General features: G+C 44.5%; 2 protein-coding genes across 3 annotated transcripts in view; one reads left to right on the top strand and one right to left on the bottom strand.

Moving 5' to 3' along the window:
* Positions 1-91: 91 nt before the first annotated feature.
* Positions 92-8,806, bottom strand: HEXD (hexosaminidase D). 2 transcript variants are annotated; one of them, XM_032199872.1, is made up of 12 exons: positions 8,684-8,806; positions 8,045-8,154; positions 7,862-7,949; positions 7,597-7,761; positions 6,006-6,189; positions 4,579-4,650; positions 3,932-4,127; positions 2,899-2,981; positions 2,015-2,093; positions 1,838-1,939; positions 1,246-1,335; positions 92-772 (listed from the first exon to the last, which is right to left on the bottom strand). In XM_032199872.1, the coding sequence occupies exons 1-12, from the start codon at positions 8,762-8,764 to the stop codon at positions 604-606; spliced, it is 1,419 nt and encodes a 472-aa protein (XP_032055763.1). In that variant the 5' UTR covers positions 8,765-8,806; the 3' UTR covers positions 92-603. The 2 variants fall into 2 exon arrangements, with proteins under 2 accessions (XP_032055763.1, XP_032055764.1); XM_032199873.1 differs by having other exon boundaries at positions 705-1,144.
* Positions 8,807-8,945: 139 nt separating this feature from the next.
* Positions 8,946-18,102, top strand: part of OGFOD3 (2-oxoglutarate and iron dependent oxygenase domain containing 3) — a 43,931-nt gene continuing 34,774 nt past the window's right edge. Inside the window, exons 1-3 of the mRNA XM_032199918.1 lie at positions 8,946-9,237; positions 16,164-16,239; positions 17,209-17,251. Coding sequence (XP_032055809.1) covers positions 8,946-9,237; positions 16,164-16,239; positions 17,209-17,251 — 411 coding nt within the window. The remainder of the gene's footprint in view (positions 9,238-16,163; positions 16,240-17,208; positions 17,252-18,102) is intronic.

Genomic DNA, 18,102 nt, shown 5'->3' with positions numbered 1-18,102 from the left:
AAATGTCCATACTTGTGCTTCCAAAGTGAGACTCGCAAGGAAGCAAACTTGAGTATGCATGGTTAAGTAGCGTACTTAACTACCTGACTTTCAAATTACTTTCCCTTGTAATTATCTTAATGTTCCATTTAAGTCTGCATATATCTTGCTATATGTATAGCCCATATGTATCTTACTGTAGCTTATTGAAAATTCAAAATTAAAGTAATGTCAAGAGCCCTTTTCCCCTCGTTCAGCAGACTTTGCTCATGGTTCAATTCGGACAATGCTGCAGTGCAGCAGATACACTGAATTTGGGAAAGTGTGTTTTTTTTTTTTTTTTTTCCTCCCTTCTGCCTTGTAAATATGGATTAATTCTGACCCACTCCTTTCTGGTCTGCGAGGAAACCAAATCTGACAGGGCAGGTGATTTAAGGCTCAGCAGTGTCAGACTTCAAGTCTGTATTTTCATTCATTAAGCTGAAAAATTCCTTTTTGCTCTCAGTGCACTTCTGTTTAAACAGTTGTTGCCTCAACTCTTCAGATGACAAACTAGCTCTCTGATTAGTTGCAGATATCCCCATGTCATTTCACAAGGAATAAAACAGACTAATTGGAACACACCTAGGTTTGTGCTTTTATTGCTTTGTCTAAATCATCCACCACTTGTTGCAGCTTTTGTAGGCTGGGGTGGACGTTCTCCTCCATCCACTCCTCTACAGTACTGTTGGGGAAAACTTGTTCCATGGCTGCTTGGAGGTCTTGCACCACGGCATTCCACTTTGACAGAAGACTAACCAAAAATCAGAAGGAAAAAAAATAATCACGTGCAAGAAAGTTCTGCCTCAAGGGAGGCCCAGCTTACTGGGACTTTTAAAGGGGATACAGTTCTTAGGATGACTTTGCAGAAGCAGCATTTGCTAGAAGAGCTCAAGGGACTTGATTCTGTGCAAATGGCAAAAGGTTGATGCTGCTTGCATTTAAGTACCATTAATCTTGGTAATTTCCTTAGGTAATGACACATACAAGGGAGAGTGCTCTGAAGACTAATTTTGTACTTGTATTCAATGATCTTGTTCAACAGAAGGCAGATTAAGACAAATGTGCTCTTCTTTTTAAAACTGTATTGTGAGCACATCATATTGATCGATTTCCATCGATGCTTCTGGAGTAAACACAGAAAAAGGCAAGAACTCAAAGTGGAATGAACTTGCTCACCTGAAATATTAGACTTTTTCCCCTAGAATGTGAAATAGGTGGTGTTACCTTATTGCATCTGGCTGAAAATGATGCATTATTATAGGATGAATAATCTTCCTTTTTCTGTGGTAGGGACTGAACCAGCCTGTGACATATCTGAAAATGAACAGTTTTTGAAACAAGCAGCAATGCAGGCTGAGAAGGAGGTGACAGAGCTTTAGCTTTATCTCACAACTGGGGATAATGCCTAAGGAATAAGTAAATTTAATTCTGTCTTTGGAACTAGCTTGTAAAAGACTGTTAGTGGCAGATGACAATAACTGATCACCTGCTGAAATGTAAGTTTCAAGTTCTTTTTCTGTAACCATACGATTAAAAGTGTTCATTTTTAGTTTAAAGAGCAGTAAGTGCTAATTCAATAAAGAATTTGATTGTTAAAAAAAAAAAAAAAGCACAGAATGTTTAGGAATGCAGCAGAAATATTTAAAATATGTTTTGCTGAGGTGTCAATATATAGGGATGCAATGCCTGAAAGGTGGAGCTTGATGTTTAAGTGAATTGAATAGTCACTTTACTGGATTTCCTTGAATATACAGCCAATTTGTAGATGAAATAGCCCCCACGCTCCTGCAGACAGAATCAAAGTAAACCTTTTTACCTGTTCCTTTCAAGAAGTTCATCCACAGATGACTTGAGGTAGAAACTAACTTGTGTCACCAGGGAAAGAATAGTGCTCCCAGGAAAGGTCCCCAGACTTGTGCTGTCCAAAAAGAACATTAGTTTCTGAACTTACCATGCAATGAGAAGCATCTGAACCCAGCAGATGGAATTTTACCTCATGAAAGTATCAATTTCCAGATTGGGCATTCCCAGGAGCTTTTCCACATTCTCTTTAACCGTTTCAGAATAGCCACCTGGGCAGAAGACAGTAGAAGTAAACAAAAGGAGCCTAAGCAACCAAAATGTTTTTAAAAGAGTGTGTTTTTTTTTTTTTTTTTTTCCCTGGAGTATTCAGCATTGGCCAACACCTTGGATGAAGAATTTTTAAAAGGTAAAATGGAAACAGAACAAGGAAAAATCTTGAGGGTTGTGGTGAGTAGGTTGTCTTTCATGGGGCTTCTTGTGCTACATGAAGCACTTTCAAGCTATGATTTTTCCATTCAGGTTACTTAAGATTTTTAGTACCTGAGTTAAACGTATGTTGCGGTTTTCTGTTTTGAAAAAGAAACATGGAAAGATAAATATTCTGTTGGTAACTGCCTGTGAAGAAGCCAGAGACTACAGGTTTTTTTTGTTTTTTTTTTTTTTTTACCACACTTCTTAGATTAGTTTTAAGAAAATGGATTAGTTTACACTTAGATGTTGTTTACATGTAAAAATTATTAGTCTCACTTATGTTCCAGCAGTGTTTCATGTTAGTTTTCAAATAAACAATTCAATTTCTTAATTTTTCCAGTATGAACGAAGAATTCTGTGATGATTTGCAGGTTAAAATGCAACCAATAATTAATATACTATGGCTATTTTTACATACATGTTGAGAATTTCTTACACCCCTACTGCAGGCCTGTGAGATGCATGATCTATTGTTTGCAATTTGGAACATGATCATACAGTCAAACCACCTCAAAATGTGATAAGCCTGTGCCAACCTGAGGGCAAGGTTATTTCACTCTTGTGTTAAGCTTTAGCTCAGAGAGAATAAAGTTGTCATTGTACCGTTCTCTAGTGCCTGCAGACATACAGCCAATGATGGAATTGCCACAGGGAAAAGCTCACACAAAACAGAGAAGTGATCATACCTAAAAAAAAGAACACATTTACTAATTAGACATTCCAGTCTATTACTAGAACAAACTTAAGCAGTGGGAATTGTTAATATTCCAATCACCAAAAATCAAAGAGCTTTAGAAAATCTGTTTCTGTCTTAGAGAAAGTATCTTCCGTCTCTGAAATGCTACATATTCCTGTTTTACTAATTAGAACAGATACTGAACACGTGATGCTTAAGCCAAATTAGAATTAGACATTGGAATTCAATTCTCTGGTATTCCCTTAAACCTCTTGACTAGCACATAAAAACCTTTTACCCCCCCCAGGCCAAATTCCTCTCCAAACTTCCTTCTATTTTTGAATCCACATTAGACATTCAGCTTCACACTGAGTTGTTAACTATGACTTCTTTTGGTAGTAATTAGGTATTGGAAAGAATTATTAAGGAATACTGCTGGATATTCAAGAGTTCAACAGGGCTGTGAGAACTTCTGTAGGTTGAGCTGAATTTAAATTCTTTTGTCCTGTGCAGTTAGAGTACAATCACTTGAGAGATCTTCCATGCCTCAGATAAAACCATTTCTTTGTTTTACAATATAACACATCCTTTTTGATTGTTACTCCAAATGTTAAGAATTTGGATGTTATGTGAAGAATATAATTTGTGGGCGGAGGAGTCACAGTGCTGTTTATAAGCAGTCCAAGGTGGCACAAAGTACATTCAAGCCTTCAGATCCAATCTGCTACTGTTGGTGTATGTCAACAGGCTGTTTCTGCTTCTAAAGCTTGTAGCAGTTGGCTGGAATTCTGAAATCCACATTTTGCTGCTTTTACCTGACTGAGTATAACCAGCAAGAAGGATTGCAGTGTTGCAAAGCTCCTCTGTAAATGCCCAACTTCCTTGTGCCTCTTAAAGAGTTTTTGGATGGAAGTTTGCTTCCACATGATCCTTGAAACCATTAGAAAAGATACTACTTACCTTTGCCAGCCGGTCAGCGCGATACCTTGAAGCACATCGGTGGGGGTACTGCTTGCCACTTTCAGCCACTGAAGATGGTTTTGTAAGTGGTGTCCAACGAGTGTTAGAGACTGATTCACCCCTGTAGCTCCTTTAAAAGCACTGGCAAACCACACCTTGGAGAAACCACATCTACGATACTTCTCTACAAGAAGCACTGAAATAAGACACAAAAGAACACTTATCAGATATGGTTTTTCTCCACTTCAGCCCTGACTGTAATGCTCCAGTTAACAGGAATTCTGGGCTCTGAACTGTTCTGTTGGATAAGGAGCCATGAGGTCTACTGAGTCATTTTTGCTGGTAATACACAACTATTAAATGCATTATAACATTGACAAGAGGTGGGCAAGTCTTGTATACTTGTCCAAAAAATTAGTTCCTATTCTTTCAGTGGGGAATGTCTGCTGCCTTAAAGTAGTTCACTAGAATTCTCGCATAATAATGGCTGCAAAGCTGTTTTTTTTTCTTTTGAAAACATCCCTGGACTGTATCTACACAAGATGACCACCTTCTCCACCAGCACGCATTTTCTTCCCTTCAAGGATTAGCACTGATCAGTCTTTTTGAAACTCTTCTTCTAAGCAGCTCAGCAGAGAAGTACATACCTTTGCTCTCCACATCCAGGTCTGCTGCATAGTCCCAGATCATAGGCTGCACGAGCTGTGGAACTCCAGACTCTGAAAGGAACAGGGTTATTCTAAATAATAGACAATGGCCTGTTAAAGGTATTAACCAAATACATATTATTGGTGCAGTAATGCATGACTAAAACAAACAATGGCTTGTCACTGAAATTCTTCATGTACAGTTCAGGTGTTCATGTGTATTTTCAGCCTGGCCAGGACTTTGAACATGCAAGTTCACGTGTCAGGGTCCTCAAGTCCTACAACATCTTGAAACCACTAATGTGGACCATCAGTGACAATTCATTGGCGATGCCATTCGTCCCAAGTCCATCTTGTTCCCAGGCTCTTGAATCTAGTAGTATACCTGCTGGGCTGAACTGGTAGAGCTGCAAACTGTACGTGCAAGATTTTGGCTAAATTCAAAGGGAGTATTCACCCTTTAAGTTAGGGATTGTTTAAGCTGTCTTTGCAGAGAACTTAGCTTTTCCAGGTGCCCTGAAAGTCCAAATGAAGATAAACGTTTAGCTTCCTTTTATAATCAACTGCCTGACTAGTTTTAAATGAGAAACTCTGACTCCTGCAAAAGCTACAGTAAAATTGTACAAAAATTCAGTATTTTAACCGTGTATCATTTTAGTTTTAGACTGCTATTGCCTGTGGCAGTAGAGCACACGTAGCTAGATGCTGTGCTTCTCTTGTGGAAACTGCAGGGGTGTATATGGATTTTTTCTGTGACTATTTTCCACCATGAAAGCCATGAGTAGGTCAATCAGTGCTCGAGTAGCTGTATGGCTCTTCATGGTACTGTCTAAATCTGTTCAGAGCACACATGTAAGGTGGAAAATGCTGGAACTCCATCTACATTAGAACTACTCAACTTTTAGCAGCATTTGCATATTTTTCAACAAAGGAGGTTCCTGACATTGAGGCTGTGGAGCTATTCCACAATTCAGTATTGGAGTTCCTCATTAAGTTTCTCATTAATGTACTGTCAAAGACACTCACAGGGTCATGGCCTCTCCTTCTGAACCGGGTCTATGGGCAGCAGTTGCTGCACAGAGCAACAACTAACATTAGAAAGTGGTAAAAAGCATAGACATTTAGGATGAGACCAGCTTTTTTTGAGTGGATAAAGAAAACAGAATTTATGGCAGCCTCTGCATGATGACTGTTTTTGTTAATTACCTGTGTATTACCATATAGAAAACTAACGTGCATGCGTAATGAGATTTGATCATGTTTGTGTGATTGCCAAGGACTCTTCTCCTTAGTTTATTGGGCCATACCTCAGCTATTCTCAGTTTTTTTTTAAAATTATTTTTCAACTACCAGCAAGTCTGTTTCAACTGACTGTGTGGACTTTTTTGAATGCTACAAAATGACTCACCCCATCACTGGTCACACACCTGCCAATGTTTCCTCACTTATCCCTCTGAGCATGTCATCCCACACGATGGGAGTCACAGTGGGGTAAGACGAGGCCATACAACTTGCAACTGCTTTTATATGCGATAAGCATAGCTTTTCTGGTGTGTTCTCTTGTTGTTGCAGCCACTGCTTTGACTCTTCTCCTTCACCAAGGTAGTAGACCTGAAACATCAAACAAATAATCCTGACTTCTTGCACAGGAAGTGGGGCAAGCTTCACAAAGTATCATTGAATCACACAATACTCAAAAACTCTCACACTGCTGTAACATGCTGAGTGGACATATTTCAAAGCACATCTCAGTGTTGGAGACGCTGTACACATTCAGTCTGCAGGAGACCCTGGTCTGGACTAAATATATCACGTAAGGGAAGCTTCATATATGAATTCAAATACCTATTTAATTCCTATATGAATTAAGGCATGCTGTATTTGGTTTTGGATGGATTGTCTTGGGAGTAGCTCTCTCCAGTCTTGGTTCAAGAAACCTAGCAACCTCTAAGGTCCTGAAATAAGTAAAGTGAGGTTCCTGTCCTGGAGATTATTTGTACATGAATCTAGAATTGATTTGGGAGCATGTCCAAGAGTGGTCTCAGCATACTTATTCCTATGTATGTAGTGGATTTGGGTCCATTACGATGGATATACATTTAAGTTCTGTTATTTTACAGCAGGTTTCATCTAAAACCTGTTTATTCTGTGCAAGTACAATTTTGCTTTATGAAAACTTCCATGTCCCTATCTAACCTTGCCATTAGTTCCCAAACAGCAGGATTCAAAATGCTAAGCCAGCATCAGTACAGTTAAGGTTGATCACAATGAATTTCAGGGATCTGCATGCCATAGGGATAGCTTTAAGAAACTCTGAGAAAGGAGAAAAACCTCAGGGTTCTCTTTCAAGGAGGCAAACTGCCTAGAGAACAAAAACCACTTCCCACCCCAGAAGGGCTTACTTCGAATAGCTTGGCCAGAAAAATGAGCCAACATCCTATGTCACAACTCACGGCTCTTAATGAATACTTCCAATTGATACCTTAGTTTGAATTCTCATTTGATGTAAAACCAAATTCTGAGTTCGTAGAACAAATCATAGAATGGCTTGGGTTGGAAGGGACCTTAAAGATCACCTAGTTTCAACCCCCTGCCATAAGTAGGGATGCCAGCCACCGGATCAGGTTGACCAAGGCCCCATCCAGCCTTGCCTCAAACACCTCCAGGGATGGGGCATCCATAGCTTCTCTAGGCAACCTGTTCCACTGCCTCACCACCCCTACAGTGAAGAATTTCCTCATGATGTCTAGTTTAAATCTATCCTTGTTTAAGACCATTCTCCCTTGTCCTATCATTATTTACCCACGTAATTCTCCTTTGGGAATTACAGCCAGGTCAATAGGAATGACATCCTAAGCTCCCAGGATGGCTTAGCATTGAAAGCTTTTCTACACTGGCTCGTGCTGGTGCTTCCTGTCCCCAGAACTCCACCTGCACGTGGCCAGGGCACCACTGAAACACAGAAGTCTCAACCCTTGCTGCCGTGATAAAAACCGCCTGGCTCCAGAAAAGTCCCACCTCATCGCATCCTATGTGGAACCACTTCACGTCTCCATGCAGCGTCATGATGTGATCGATCATGGCTTTGACCAGCGCCCGCGACTCCTCCTTGTGTGGGTTGAGAGCGTTGGGAAACATCTTCACCTCACGCAGATGGGAAAACTCCTTGTGCTTCAGCACGAACTGCGGCAGAAAACCAAGGTGAAGGCAGCTTCAACTGGCTCTGGGGGTCCCCACAACCCTCAGCCATGCCCTATCCTGGAATCCTGAAGCCCCCGCTCACCTCCATGTGCCCGAAGCTCTGCACCAGTGGCACCACCTCCAGCCCCTGCTCCTTGGCGAGGCCCAGCAGCTCCTGGAGCTCCTGGCGGCTGCGGGACAAGGGGCAGGGGGCACGGTGAGGACCGAGCCGAGCTGAACCAAGCTGGGCTGGTCCCGCAGTGTCCCCCGGCCCCCCCAGTGCTACCTGTAGGCGTGTGGTGCCCGCAGCGGCTCCAGCGGCCCCGTGTAGGGAAAGGTGTCCTCATACTCCAGCAGCAGCCCCGTGGCGCCCAGGGTGCGGAGCAGCGGCAGCACCTGTGGCAGGGGGGTTTAGGGCTTTATGGCCAGGGTTTAGGCCTTTAGGGTTGGGGTTTAAGGTCGGCTTTGGGGTTGGGTTTAGGACTTTTGGGCTTTGGGCTGGGGTTTAGGTCTTTCGGGCTTAGGGATGGCTTTAAGACTCGGCGCCAGGGTTTACAGATGGGTTTAGGGTTTTAGGGACAGGTTTAGGGCTTTAGGGCTGGCCTTGGGGCTGAATTTAGAAGTTTAGGACCGGCTTTGGGGTCGGCTTTAGGGGCCAGGGCTTTGGGGCTGGGTTTAGGGCCAGGATTTAGAGCTGCTCTAGGGCTTAGGGCTGGCTTGAGGATTTGGGTCTGAGTTTAGGGCTTTAGGGCCGACTTTGGGGTCAGGTTTAGGACTTAGGGCCGGAGCTTTAGGGTCGGGTTTAGGGTTTTAGGGTCGAGTTTAGGGTTTTAGGGCCAGGCTTTAGGGCCAGATTTAGGACGTTAGGGCCGGATTTAGGACTTTAGGACCGGATTTAGGGCTTTAGGGCCGCCCCCCCCCTCACCTGCCGCAGGTAAGCGGCTCGCGGCGGGGCTCCCTTCAGGTCCAGGTGCACCAGGCGCTGCCGCAGCCCGCCGGCCGCCATGGCCGCTCCGCTCTCGATTGCTCCTGCCTGCGGCGCGGCTCCGCTTCCATCGCTTCGGCTCTGGGCGTGTGAGGGGGGAGCCGCTCGGCAGCCGCCTGCTCAACCCTGGCAGGCGGGGCGGGGGGCGCCGAGCGCATCGCTCAGGGAAGGGCTTGAGGGAGGGCGGGGGGGGGGGGGCGCGATGGCGGCGCAGCGCCGAGCGGGGCCGGGGGGGGGCGAGCGGCGGAGACCGGCGGGCGGCAAGGCCCGGGCAGGCGGCACGGCGCCGGGACGGGGCTGGGCGCTGAGGGGAGCGGCCCCCGGGGCTGCCCTGCTCGGCTCCGCCGTCCTCGTCGGCGGGCTGCTGGGCTGGAGCCTGCCCGGCGGCCGGCAGGGAGGAGCGGAGGTGCTGGCCCGCGGCAGCGAGGCGGTGAGGGACAGGTTCGTGGAGGTGGCCTGCTCCGGGGACTACGGCGCCGGCAGGAGGTTCGAAGGTACGGTGTGAGGGACCCCGGGGTGCAGGTGTGAGGTATAGGGTGTAAGTGACAGGTATTGGGGTGTAGATGCCAGGTATTGGGGCGTCGGTGTGAGGTACTGAGGTGTAGGCGTGAGGGACGAGGTGCAGGTGTTGGGTATTGGGGTGTCACTGGGAGGTATTGGGGTGTAGGTGCCGGGTATTGGGGTGTAGACATTGGGTATTGGTGTATCGGTGTGAGATACTGGGTGTAAGCGTTAGGTATTAGGGTGTAGGTGTGAGGTGTTGGGGTGTAGGTGTCAGTTGTTGGTGTATCAGGGTGAGATATAGGGTGTAAGCGTTGGGTATTGGGGTGTCGATGTCGGGTAGTGGGGTGTAGGTGTCAGGCATAGGGTGTAGGTGTTGGGTCTTGGGATGTAGGTACAAGGTACAGAGTGTACGTGTCAGGTATTGGGGTGTTGGTGCAAGGGACCCTGAGGTGTAGGTGTTGAGTATTGGGGTGTTGGTGTGAGATATTGGAGCGTAGGTGTGAAATATTGGGTGCCAATGTTGGATATTGGGGTGTCACTGTGAGGTATTGGGGTGTAGGCGTTGGGTATTGGAGTGTAGGTGTGAGGTATGGGCTGTAGGCCTCAGGTATTGAGGCACCAGTATGAGGTATGGGGTGTAGGTGTTGGGTATTGGGGTGTTGGTGCAAGGAACCAGGGTGTAGGTGTGAGGTATGGGGTGTTTGTGTCACATATTGGGGTGTGAGGGGTCTACTTTTCGGGTATTGGCGTCTACCTGTCAGGTATCGGGTATGAGTGTCACATATTGTAGGTGTGAGGGGTCTACCTGTTGGGTATTGGGGTCTTTCTGAGGGTATTTGGGTGTTTAAGCCTCTTAAACCCTGGTCACTTTGCTTCTATCGAACACCTGGTCATTGCATGCATTATTTAAGTCCCCAAATGTTCACGTCTCGTGGGGCAGCCTGAGAGATCCCTTGAGAACCCCGCATAATTCTCTCCTGAAGCTGCTTTGCTTGGCCTGCGTGAAATCAACTTTTTTCTCATCTGCTTCCAGTACCTTTCTGTGCTCTGCTGATCCCTGTAATAGACTCGTGGGTGACTTTGTAAATGTTGTACAGGGCATGAAGTGGAACTAATTTAGGATACTTGTGCTGTTAGCGTGTGGTGATAGCACAAATGCCAACTTTTGATATTCTTGAGAGCCGTGATGCTGCCTGCAAAGCACATCTCCTCCGTCTTTGGGTCTCCCAGCTGAGCCTGTTTTCTGTTGAACTGGTATTTGTCTCCCTGATATGTGGTTCTTTTGAATGTTGATGCTGGATCTTCTAGAGAAACACAAGATTTTCATCTGCCATGATGAAAAGCAGTGATTCTAACTCCGTCTGCAGCTGAAGAGTTGTGCTGATACCCTTCTTCAGATTTGTAAGTGTATCTGGATGAACACTGAAGTGGCACTGCTGGCAGAAGGCAGATCAACCCTTGCTTTTTGTCAGCCTACTTGTACGTCTAGCTGTGTGTTGAACTTGATTGGTGAACTATTCCATGTAGAAAAAAACAATCTTTTCTGAGCTAGCTGGTAGCCAAACCTGTTTCCTTATCTGGTTCGTCATGTGGCTGACAAATTGTGTGCTGGCACAAAGCTGGAGGCAGCGTGGAGGCTAGAGCAAGCTGCTTGGAGCACAGGATGAACAATTTCCTGTTCTTCTGTTCTTCTACAGGTGCCAATGCTGGTAGGAAATGTTCAAACTGCAGCCTGGATGCGCTGCCCCGAGGTAACTGCCCCGGCACTGTGCAGGTGGCTGGTCCTGGAGCTGCTGGTCACAAGGTTGATAACAAAACAGAAGATGATGCAGAGCCTGGGGTCAGAAAGGCTTTTCCAGTGCTCTTTTGATACCATCTTGGAGATTTCATCTCAAATGTTCTTGAGGCCAAGGAAACGGCTGTCAGGAAGTTGCTAGTAAGAGAGCTTCCTCAGAAGGAGGACTTTCTGGCTTTAAAAACAGGAATACATATGTTGTGTTCTAACTTTCTGCAGTTACTATAAGGAGAAGTGCCTGCTGGCTTTATTTCCATAGTCCCAAGGCCAGGGAAATATGTAGCGTTGCTGCAGATGTGGTACTTCTAACTGAACTGAGGCTGAAACTGTTCTTGTTCTGCTACCAGGGCTTTGGCTTATCAAAATAAATGCCCCAAACCCACAAAACATAATTTCTTCTCTTCTCTGATTTTCTAGAGCAGTGTTCTGAGCTGGAGTCTTGTGGTCGTGGCAGCCTCTGAGTTCTTTTCAGCATGAGGAAGAAAGTTGAAGGATACCTGTGCCAAGGAGGAGGAATGGATGCGTTCTCTGTTCTTGTGGTGTGATGGGGAACAGACTGCAAATGCCAACTTCAGGGCGCAGTGTCTGGCTTTATCTCAAATGACCGATACAATTGGCATCAAATCCAGGAACGTGATGGAGGCTCGAGGGGCAGGGAGTCATTTTTGAATGCTTTTGGGCTTTAGAAGTAGATCTTTGCTTGTTTCTCTTTAGCTTATTGTGAGTTTGATTTTGTTTTCTAGCGGATGTTTTTACGTGTGTTCCCCTGCATTATACTTTCAGAAAGAGATCTATGTTGGTGGTATCAGAAATGTGCGAACATCTGTTGTGTTAGCAGCCAATTGAAGCTGTGCTCAACTTCTCCCGTTTTTTCTCCTGCCTTTTGCTCAGCATCCACCAGGCGGTGGTGAAGAGCCGGCCAGCCTCGCTGCTCCCTGCTCCACACGGGGGCTGCTGATAACTCAGGAATAAAATGCGCCTTGTGCTTCTCTGCCAAACTGGATTCGTCTGCGGAGCTTCAATCACTTCGTTGGAAATATGTATTCAGTGATAGATAGAAAGCTTTCAATTCTGTCTTCACTCTGGCTTGAAATCTGCAGCTGCTGGCTCTGTGTTGGAAGGAGGCACGTTGCCATCGTCATTCAGCGTCTGCTGCTCGCAGTAAAGTTTCCACAGCTCAGATGAGCTTTTTGTTTGTGCACCTGTCCCTGCCCCACAGTGAACCAGTCTGAGCTGCGAGTTTGCTTCAATAGACACGAGAATTGGTGCCACAGAGCAGAGTTCTTATGTCCGTGGTACAGCTCAGCAGTAAACATGCTTCACAGGAATATAAAATCTGTTATTTGTCAGTGGCTGAGCACTTCACTGATTGTGTTTGCAGAAGATAGGGTGTTCTGTGAACAGTCTCATCTGCGTTCTGAACCCTGCTGCCAAACCTTGGCTGCCTGAGATATGGTTGAGCACTTAAATCTGCCGTGGCTTCTAGTGGGTCTGATGAACCCCTGCACAGTCTCTTGTTTGTGTTGATGTTGTGTCAAGGTACAAAGCAGCTGTGATTGCTGCCCAGAGAAAGCTCTGAGATGCTTTTCCAAAGACTAGATCAACTGATGTGGGAAGCAGAATGTGTGTAGTGGAGGCACCTGGACTGCTGGTGTTACTATGGGAATGTCATCCAAGCAGCCTTTGCCTCTCCTTGTCCCGCTTGGATCTGGATTGCATTAGTTGAGCATCATGATGGGGCTTTTTCTCTTGAGAATCACCCCAGCCTTGAAAGCAAATGGTGCTTGGGCAAGTATCTCTGCTAAGCAGAGGGCAAAGGCACTTGGAGCGCTGTATCCCCTTGTTATGGTCTGTGTGCTGAGTGGGAACGGGGTCTGCAGGGAGAATTTGTGCTTTTGTGTGGTTCAGGGTGTGCCTCTTCTACCCTGACTGACAAAATACCACTCTGGGATCCAAAGCTGAGTAAATTATTAGATAAATGAGTGATTTTGTGTGTATGAGGCACAGATTTGCAGAAGCTACTGGATGCTTTGTAGTTCTATACTGAATTTCTCCTGAGTGCAGCTTTTCAGAGTATGCTCTTAACACTTCAGTGCTCTTGTGTGTGGTGGTTTCTTAGAGGACAAAGATGACATGCTAACATTGTTTGTCAACAGGCAGACTCTTCTGGTCTTTCCTTAGCTTACATCAGTGTTTGTGCCTTCCTCTCGGTACCTGACTGACTTTATGCTGGACTAGCTTTTTGTTTTTCTCCTCAGGTCGGAAAAGCTTCAGCTGTCTCTTTCAGAGCACCTTCTGCTTCCACCAGCGGCTTTGTCAGCTTTCTCAGAGCATGTAGACGTGTGACAATTGTCTTCTGTAAAGCTGTGGTTTTGCTAAATCTTGGCTCTCTACTACCAGTCTTTCTAAACGGATAAGTCCTGTGTTGTTGCTTGCAGCTGGAAACAGAGCACACATCTCTTCTGAAACCACAAGTCTTTGATAGTGCCCTTACTGGAGGGTGTCAGTCAAAGAAAACTATTTAGATGGGCTTGCCTTGGATTATTGAAAACCTCCTTTGCATGTACTTTTTCCTATGTGTCTGTCCTTGAACATGTGCTTTTCCTTATCCCTAAGACATTTTTCTTTGCTTTTCCAGCATTAAAAAGTCCTTTTTGATGACAGAAGGAAGGTCGTTCCCATCCTTTGTCTCTGTACGCTGAGGCAACTTCATTGTTTTTCTGTATTCAGCTTTCTCCAGAACTTCTCCTTTCTTGTTTCTGTATCAGTTGGTTACCTCGGTCCTTTTCAATCCAATCCTTTTTTTTTTTTTTTTTTTTTTTTAAAGGACAGTTCAAAAATAAAAGAGAAATGTGTCTTTCTAAACTTGTGCTTGATAAATGTGTTGACGTCTTTACAGCCGACAGAACCTTAGGTAAATTGTGGAATATATCTGTTACGTGGTTTGTGATTAATCGTAATTATTGGGCAGATCTTTAGTGAGTGGATCGTATGGTTGCTACCTAAACATGGAAATGTTTTCAGTTCTGGGAACCCAAGCTGCTTCCTTTGGGCTGTTTCCGAAGGCATATCAGTAAGGTTAAAATTAGGTGATGGAAGCTGTTACTGCCCTGGCTGTTTCTCCCACTCCTTGGCTGAATATTTGCTAGTGTAGAGGCAGAGATGTCTCTTCCTTCTCAATAAGCTCCTGAGCTGCTTTTCAGCCTGGCATTCAGAAGTGAATAACTGATTTTAATCTGCCACTGCTGTTATGGCACAGCAGCATAAGATGTGTACCTTTTTATTTTTGGGCAGCCAAGAAATAGCTTGTGGTGTTTGCTGCCTACTGCTTGTTGCCATTCAGAACAGCTATGTCCCATGCTCCAAAGGAATATTGCATTTCCACTGTTGCCATTTTTACTGCAAGGTCTGCAGTGTTTAATTGGTAAGCGTTCAGTTTTTGGAATTACAAGATTGGTAAACACTAGAGTTTCCCCAAAACCTGTCTAGCCTTTCTGGTTGCAGAGGGGATGAAGTGTGCCTGAAATAGGTGTAGAGGGTTCCCTTCCCTCCCCTTCCAAACGTAAAACTTAGAGCAACTTTTCCCCCTGTAAAGCCCTGGTGGGTTTTTGTCTGTTGAACTGTGCCTTTGGGGCTGGTACTGCATTGCGAAGTGCTGTTGGCTGACATGCGAAACTGTTTCTGAAGAACAGCATGCTTTGATTCTGCTTTTTTATCCTTTTGCTCACAGGGTCAAGAGAAGAGAAGTGATGTGGGGAGCAGTGGTTCTGGTTCAGCCTCTCTACAGCGCTGGGTTCTGTGCTGCTGTTGCGGTATGGATGGTTGGCAGCACAATCTCCAGCATTATTTCAGATTGCACGTTTGCTAGGTTGTCTTCCAATAATTTAGTACGTGCTCCCTGGAATTTGATTCTTGCTTGAGCTGACCTCAGGGAATTGTTGCCGGTAGTCAGAAAGCGCAATGACTTGTCTGGGTTGTAATCCCCCTGGTTTCCTGACCTTCATCTGCTGCTGCATTTTTACTCCAGTGGCTTAGGAGGAAAAATCTCTTTTAGGAGCGTTCAGGGACCCAGTGTTGGCTGCCTGCCCTCATGGTGACAGGCCCAGGAGGGCAATCTGGGTTTGGGACTAACTGGGGTCTGGCAATGATGGATGGGGAGCCGGAGCAAAGCGGGCTGTATGTGTGCACCCAGGGGAAGGGAGGGACATGCTTTGGGTGCCTCAGGGTTCAAACACTGCCTACTGTGGGTGCTTCCAATTTAAACACAAGTCAAATGAGTGATTTTTCTTTTCCTGAGCATGGAAAAATGTCCACACTTTGGCATGTTGTTGTCAGCACTCAGCCTTTTCAGCCACATGTCATCGTCTCACTGCTTCTCTTTCCTTCTGAAGCTCTGGTGAGACTGGAGGGATTTGTGGTGTGCTTAAGGCAGCCAGAACACGTCTGATAAGGCAGGGTGTGCATTCCCGTAAAGCTCTTGTGCTGTGGCAAGATTTCATTCCATCACTCTATGGTCATTGTTATCATTAGCTGCTTTCGATCAGAGCAGACTGATGCTTTTGACTCGTACAGGTGGTTTTTTCCCTTTCCCAGTAGTGCTTTGCCTCTCTCCTTTGTTTTGATGATCAAATAATCCTTGAAGAGGAGTTCAGTTCAGCAGCAGTAAAGTGTGTTGGCAGATGTCAGCAAATGCATTCCTTCAAACTTTTCTGCAACTTTACATCTATAAATGGATCTTCCCCAGAAAAGTGCCAAATGCAGCATCCCAAGGTCTGCAGTGGCTCAGAATTGATCTTAGCAATCCTTCTTGCCTGAAGGCTGGTGGACCAGACTTCCAGTTTTATAAGAAGTTACAAAGAATCATAGAATACCCCGAGTTGGAGGGACCCACAAGGATCATCAAGTCCAACTCCTGGCTTCACACAGGTCTACCCAAAAATTCAGACCGTATGACTGAGAGCATAGTTACGTAGTGTATTCATTGTGTATTCTTCACCCGTAAGTCTTGCTGTTGGCCTTTTTCCACAAGCTTTTAATATCAAAGGTTAGATTTCTCAGCAAGGGATTTTAAGTGATTTTATTGGAAAGATGATAATTTTCTTTCTTCTCTTTGTGTTGCAGGGTGCACTCCCAGGAAATGTGGAAGAGGTGTAACTGATGCAGTAATAACAAGGGAGGAAGCTGAAAGAATCCGTAGGTAATTTTTCTTTTAGTTTTTGAATTGTAATGTGCAGAAGAAGCAGGGCTGTGCTGACGGTGTACCAGTATTTCAGGTGTAGCACAAAGCTCATTAGCTGAAGGAGATGGTTTTAACTGGTTAAAGCATTGAACTTCTATTTTAAAGCCATTTTCCTTTTCTGCTGTAGTGGAGGCTGTTCTCTTTCACACAGAGTCTGCCTAGCTCTGTGGGCATGTGGGTTGTAGAGAATAAAACTAAATGGTGTTCTCTGAATCTCACATTTTTTGAACAATTTCTACTTAGCCTTCTGTTCCAATTGGCCTTTAAAAATGGAATGAACAACATAAATTTCTGTTCAGCTGAGTCGCTTTATGGGTAATGTGCTGGTGCTGACCCTCTGTGAGCACAAAGTGGTGAATTTTAATCAAAGAGTAGGGGGCACTGTCAAATTCTTCAGTTAGGAGTTTTCAGCCTCCTTGAGTGTGGTTTGCACTTGGTGATTATGTAAGTGGAATTTCACTGTAACACTCTCTGCTTCAACTGATGTGCAGCTGGCATAGAGCTGTTCTCTGGGCTGGCCCTTTGACTTCAAACTCTTGCTGGACTCTTGTTTTTGATAAAGTATCTTTGCATTATGTAGGTTTATTTGTACTGCCCTGAGGGATCAAGTTCTGTGGTGTTTTTGTTTTGTTTACGTTCAATGTTGCCCAGAATGTACTTGAAAGTCAGTGGTTTTGTGGGTGTTGTGGGTGTTTATGGAAGGGGCTACAGGTTCAGAAATGTTCCACAGTGCAGATACTCTGTTTTCATGTCAGGCTGCGTGATTCAGAATTTCAGATAAATGGCGGCTTCTATTTTCAACTCAGTTGGGTTATATCTGATGCATTAAATAACCCTTACTGGGAAGTTGTATGCTGTAAATAATGATATTACAGGACAAAGTAATCAGATTCCAGTTCTCATCTGAGGTTATTGTTTTGCCTGCAGAATAGCAGAGAGAGGACTGTCCTTCGGAGGATCTGATGGAGGGGTGAGCAGTGTCCTGTTACTTTTTACATTCTCTTACTTCCAAGGTGATCTTTGAGATTATAAATGCATTTTGGGAGCTAGAGGAGATAATACAGAATTTTTCCTTTTGCTTAGGTATGGGAAAATTGTCTGGAAATTAATTTTCTGTCCTTTTGCTAACACTATAAGTCATGACTTTTTCAGTACTGTTCACACATTTCCTATTATTAAGTTAGTATTTCTATGTCCTCTCTTGAACTGGTTTTGTTGGGTGCATCTGGAACCAGTTGCTATAGCTGAACTGCACAAGTTTGATTTTTTTTTTTTTTTTGAGAAACCAAATCACAGTGGTCCACAGCTATCATGTAAAGATGGGTTTCATGTAATGACAAAAGGCCTCATGTAACATCTTAAGCAGAGTTTTGAATTACATTCTTTAGAAGTGAAAACAACTATTTCTCTTTAACAGGCATATTTCTCTTAATTATTTCTCCCCCTTTGTTCTCAGGTTGTTTTTGTGTATGAACAGAAACTGTTTTGTATTTGTAAACATAAACACTTACTAAGGCCTCTGCTGAATTAGGGTATTTAGTACAAGAAAAGGATAAAGATTGGAGTGGAAAAAAGAGACTTTAATGTCTTTGTGACTGCTTAAAAAGATCTGAAAAAAAAAACACAACTAAGCAACTTCGGTGGTGTTACCCATCTGAAACAATATCTTTACAATATTTAACATTCCCTGTTCAATTCAGACAGTGTCTCTTGGATATTTTTTCAGTTCGGTGGTTGCACAGGTTGCCATTCTGCCTGGGTTACTCAACCGGTTGGGACCTCCTGCTTAGCTCCTGTCGTTAGTGCTGTCAAGACTGTTTC

This window comes from Aythya fuligula, chromosome 18, assembly GCF_009819795.1.
Source record: "Aythya fuligula isolate bAytFul2 chromosome 18, bAytFul2.pri, whole genome shotgun sequence".
NCBI classification, from domain to species: domain Eukaryota; kingdom Metazoa; phylum Chordata; class Aves; order Anseriformes; family Anatidae; genus Aythya; species Aythya fuligula.
The sequence above is the reverse complement of the archived record's forward strand: the minus strand, read 5'-3'. Positions and strand labels throughout refer to the sequence as shown.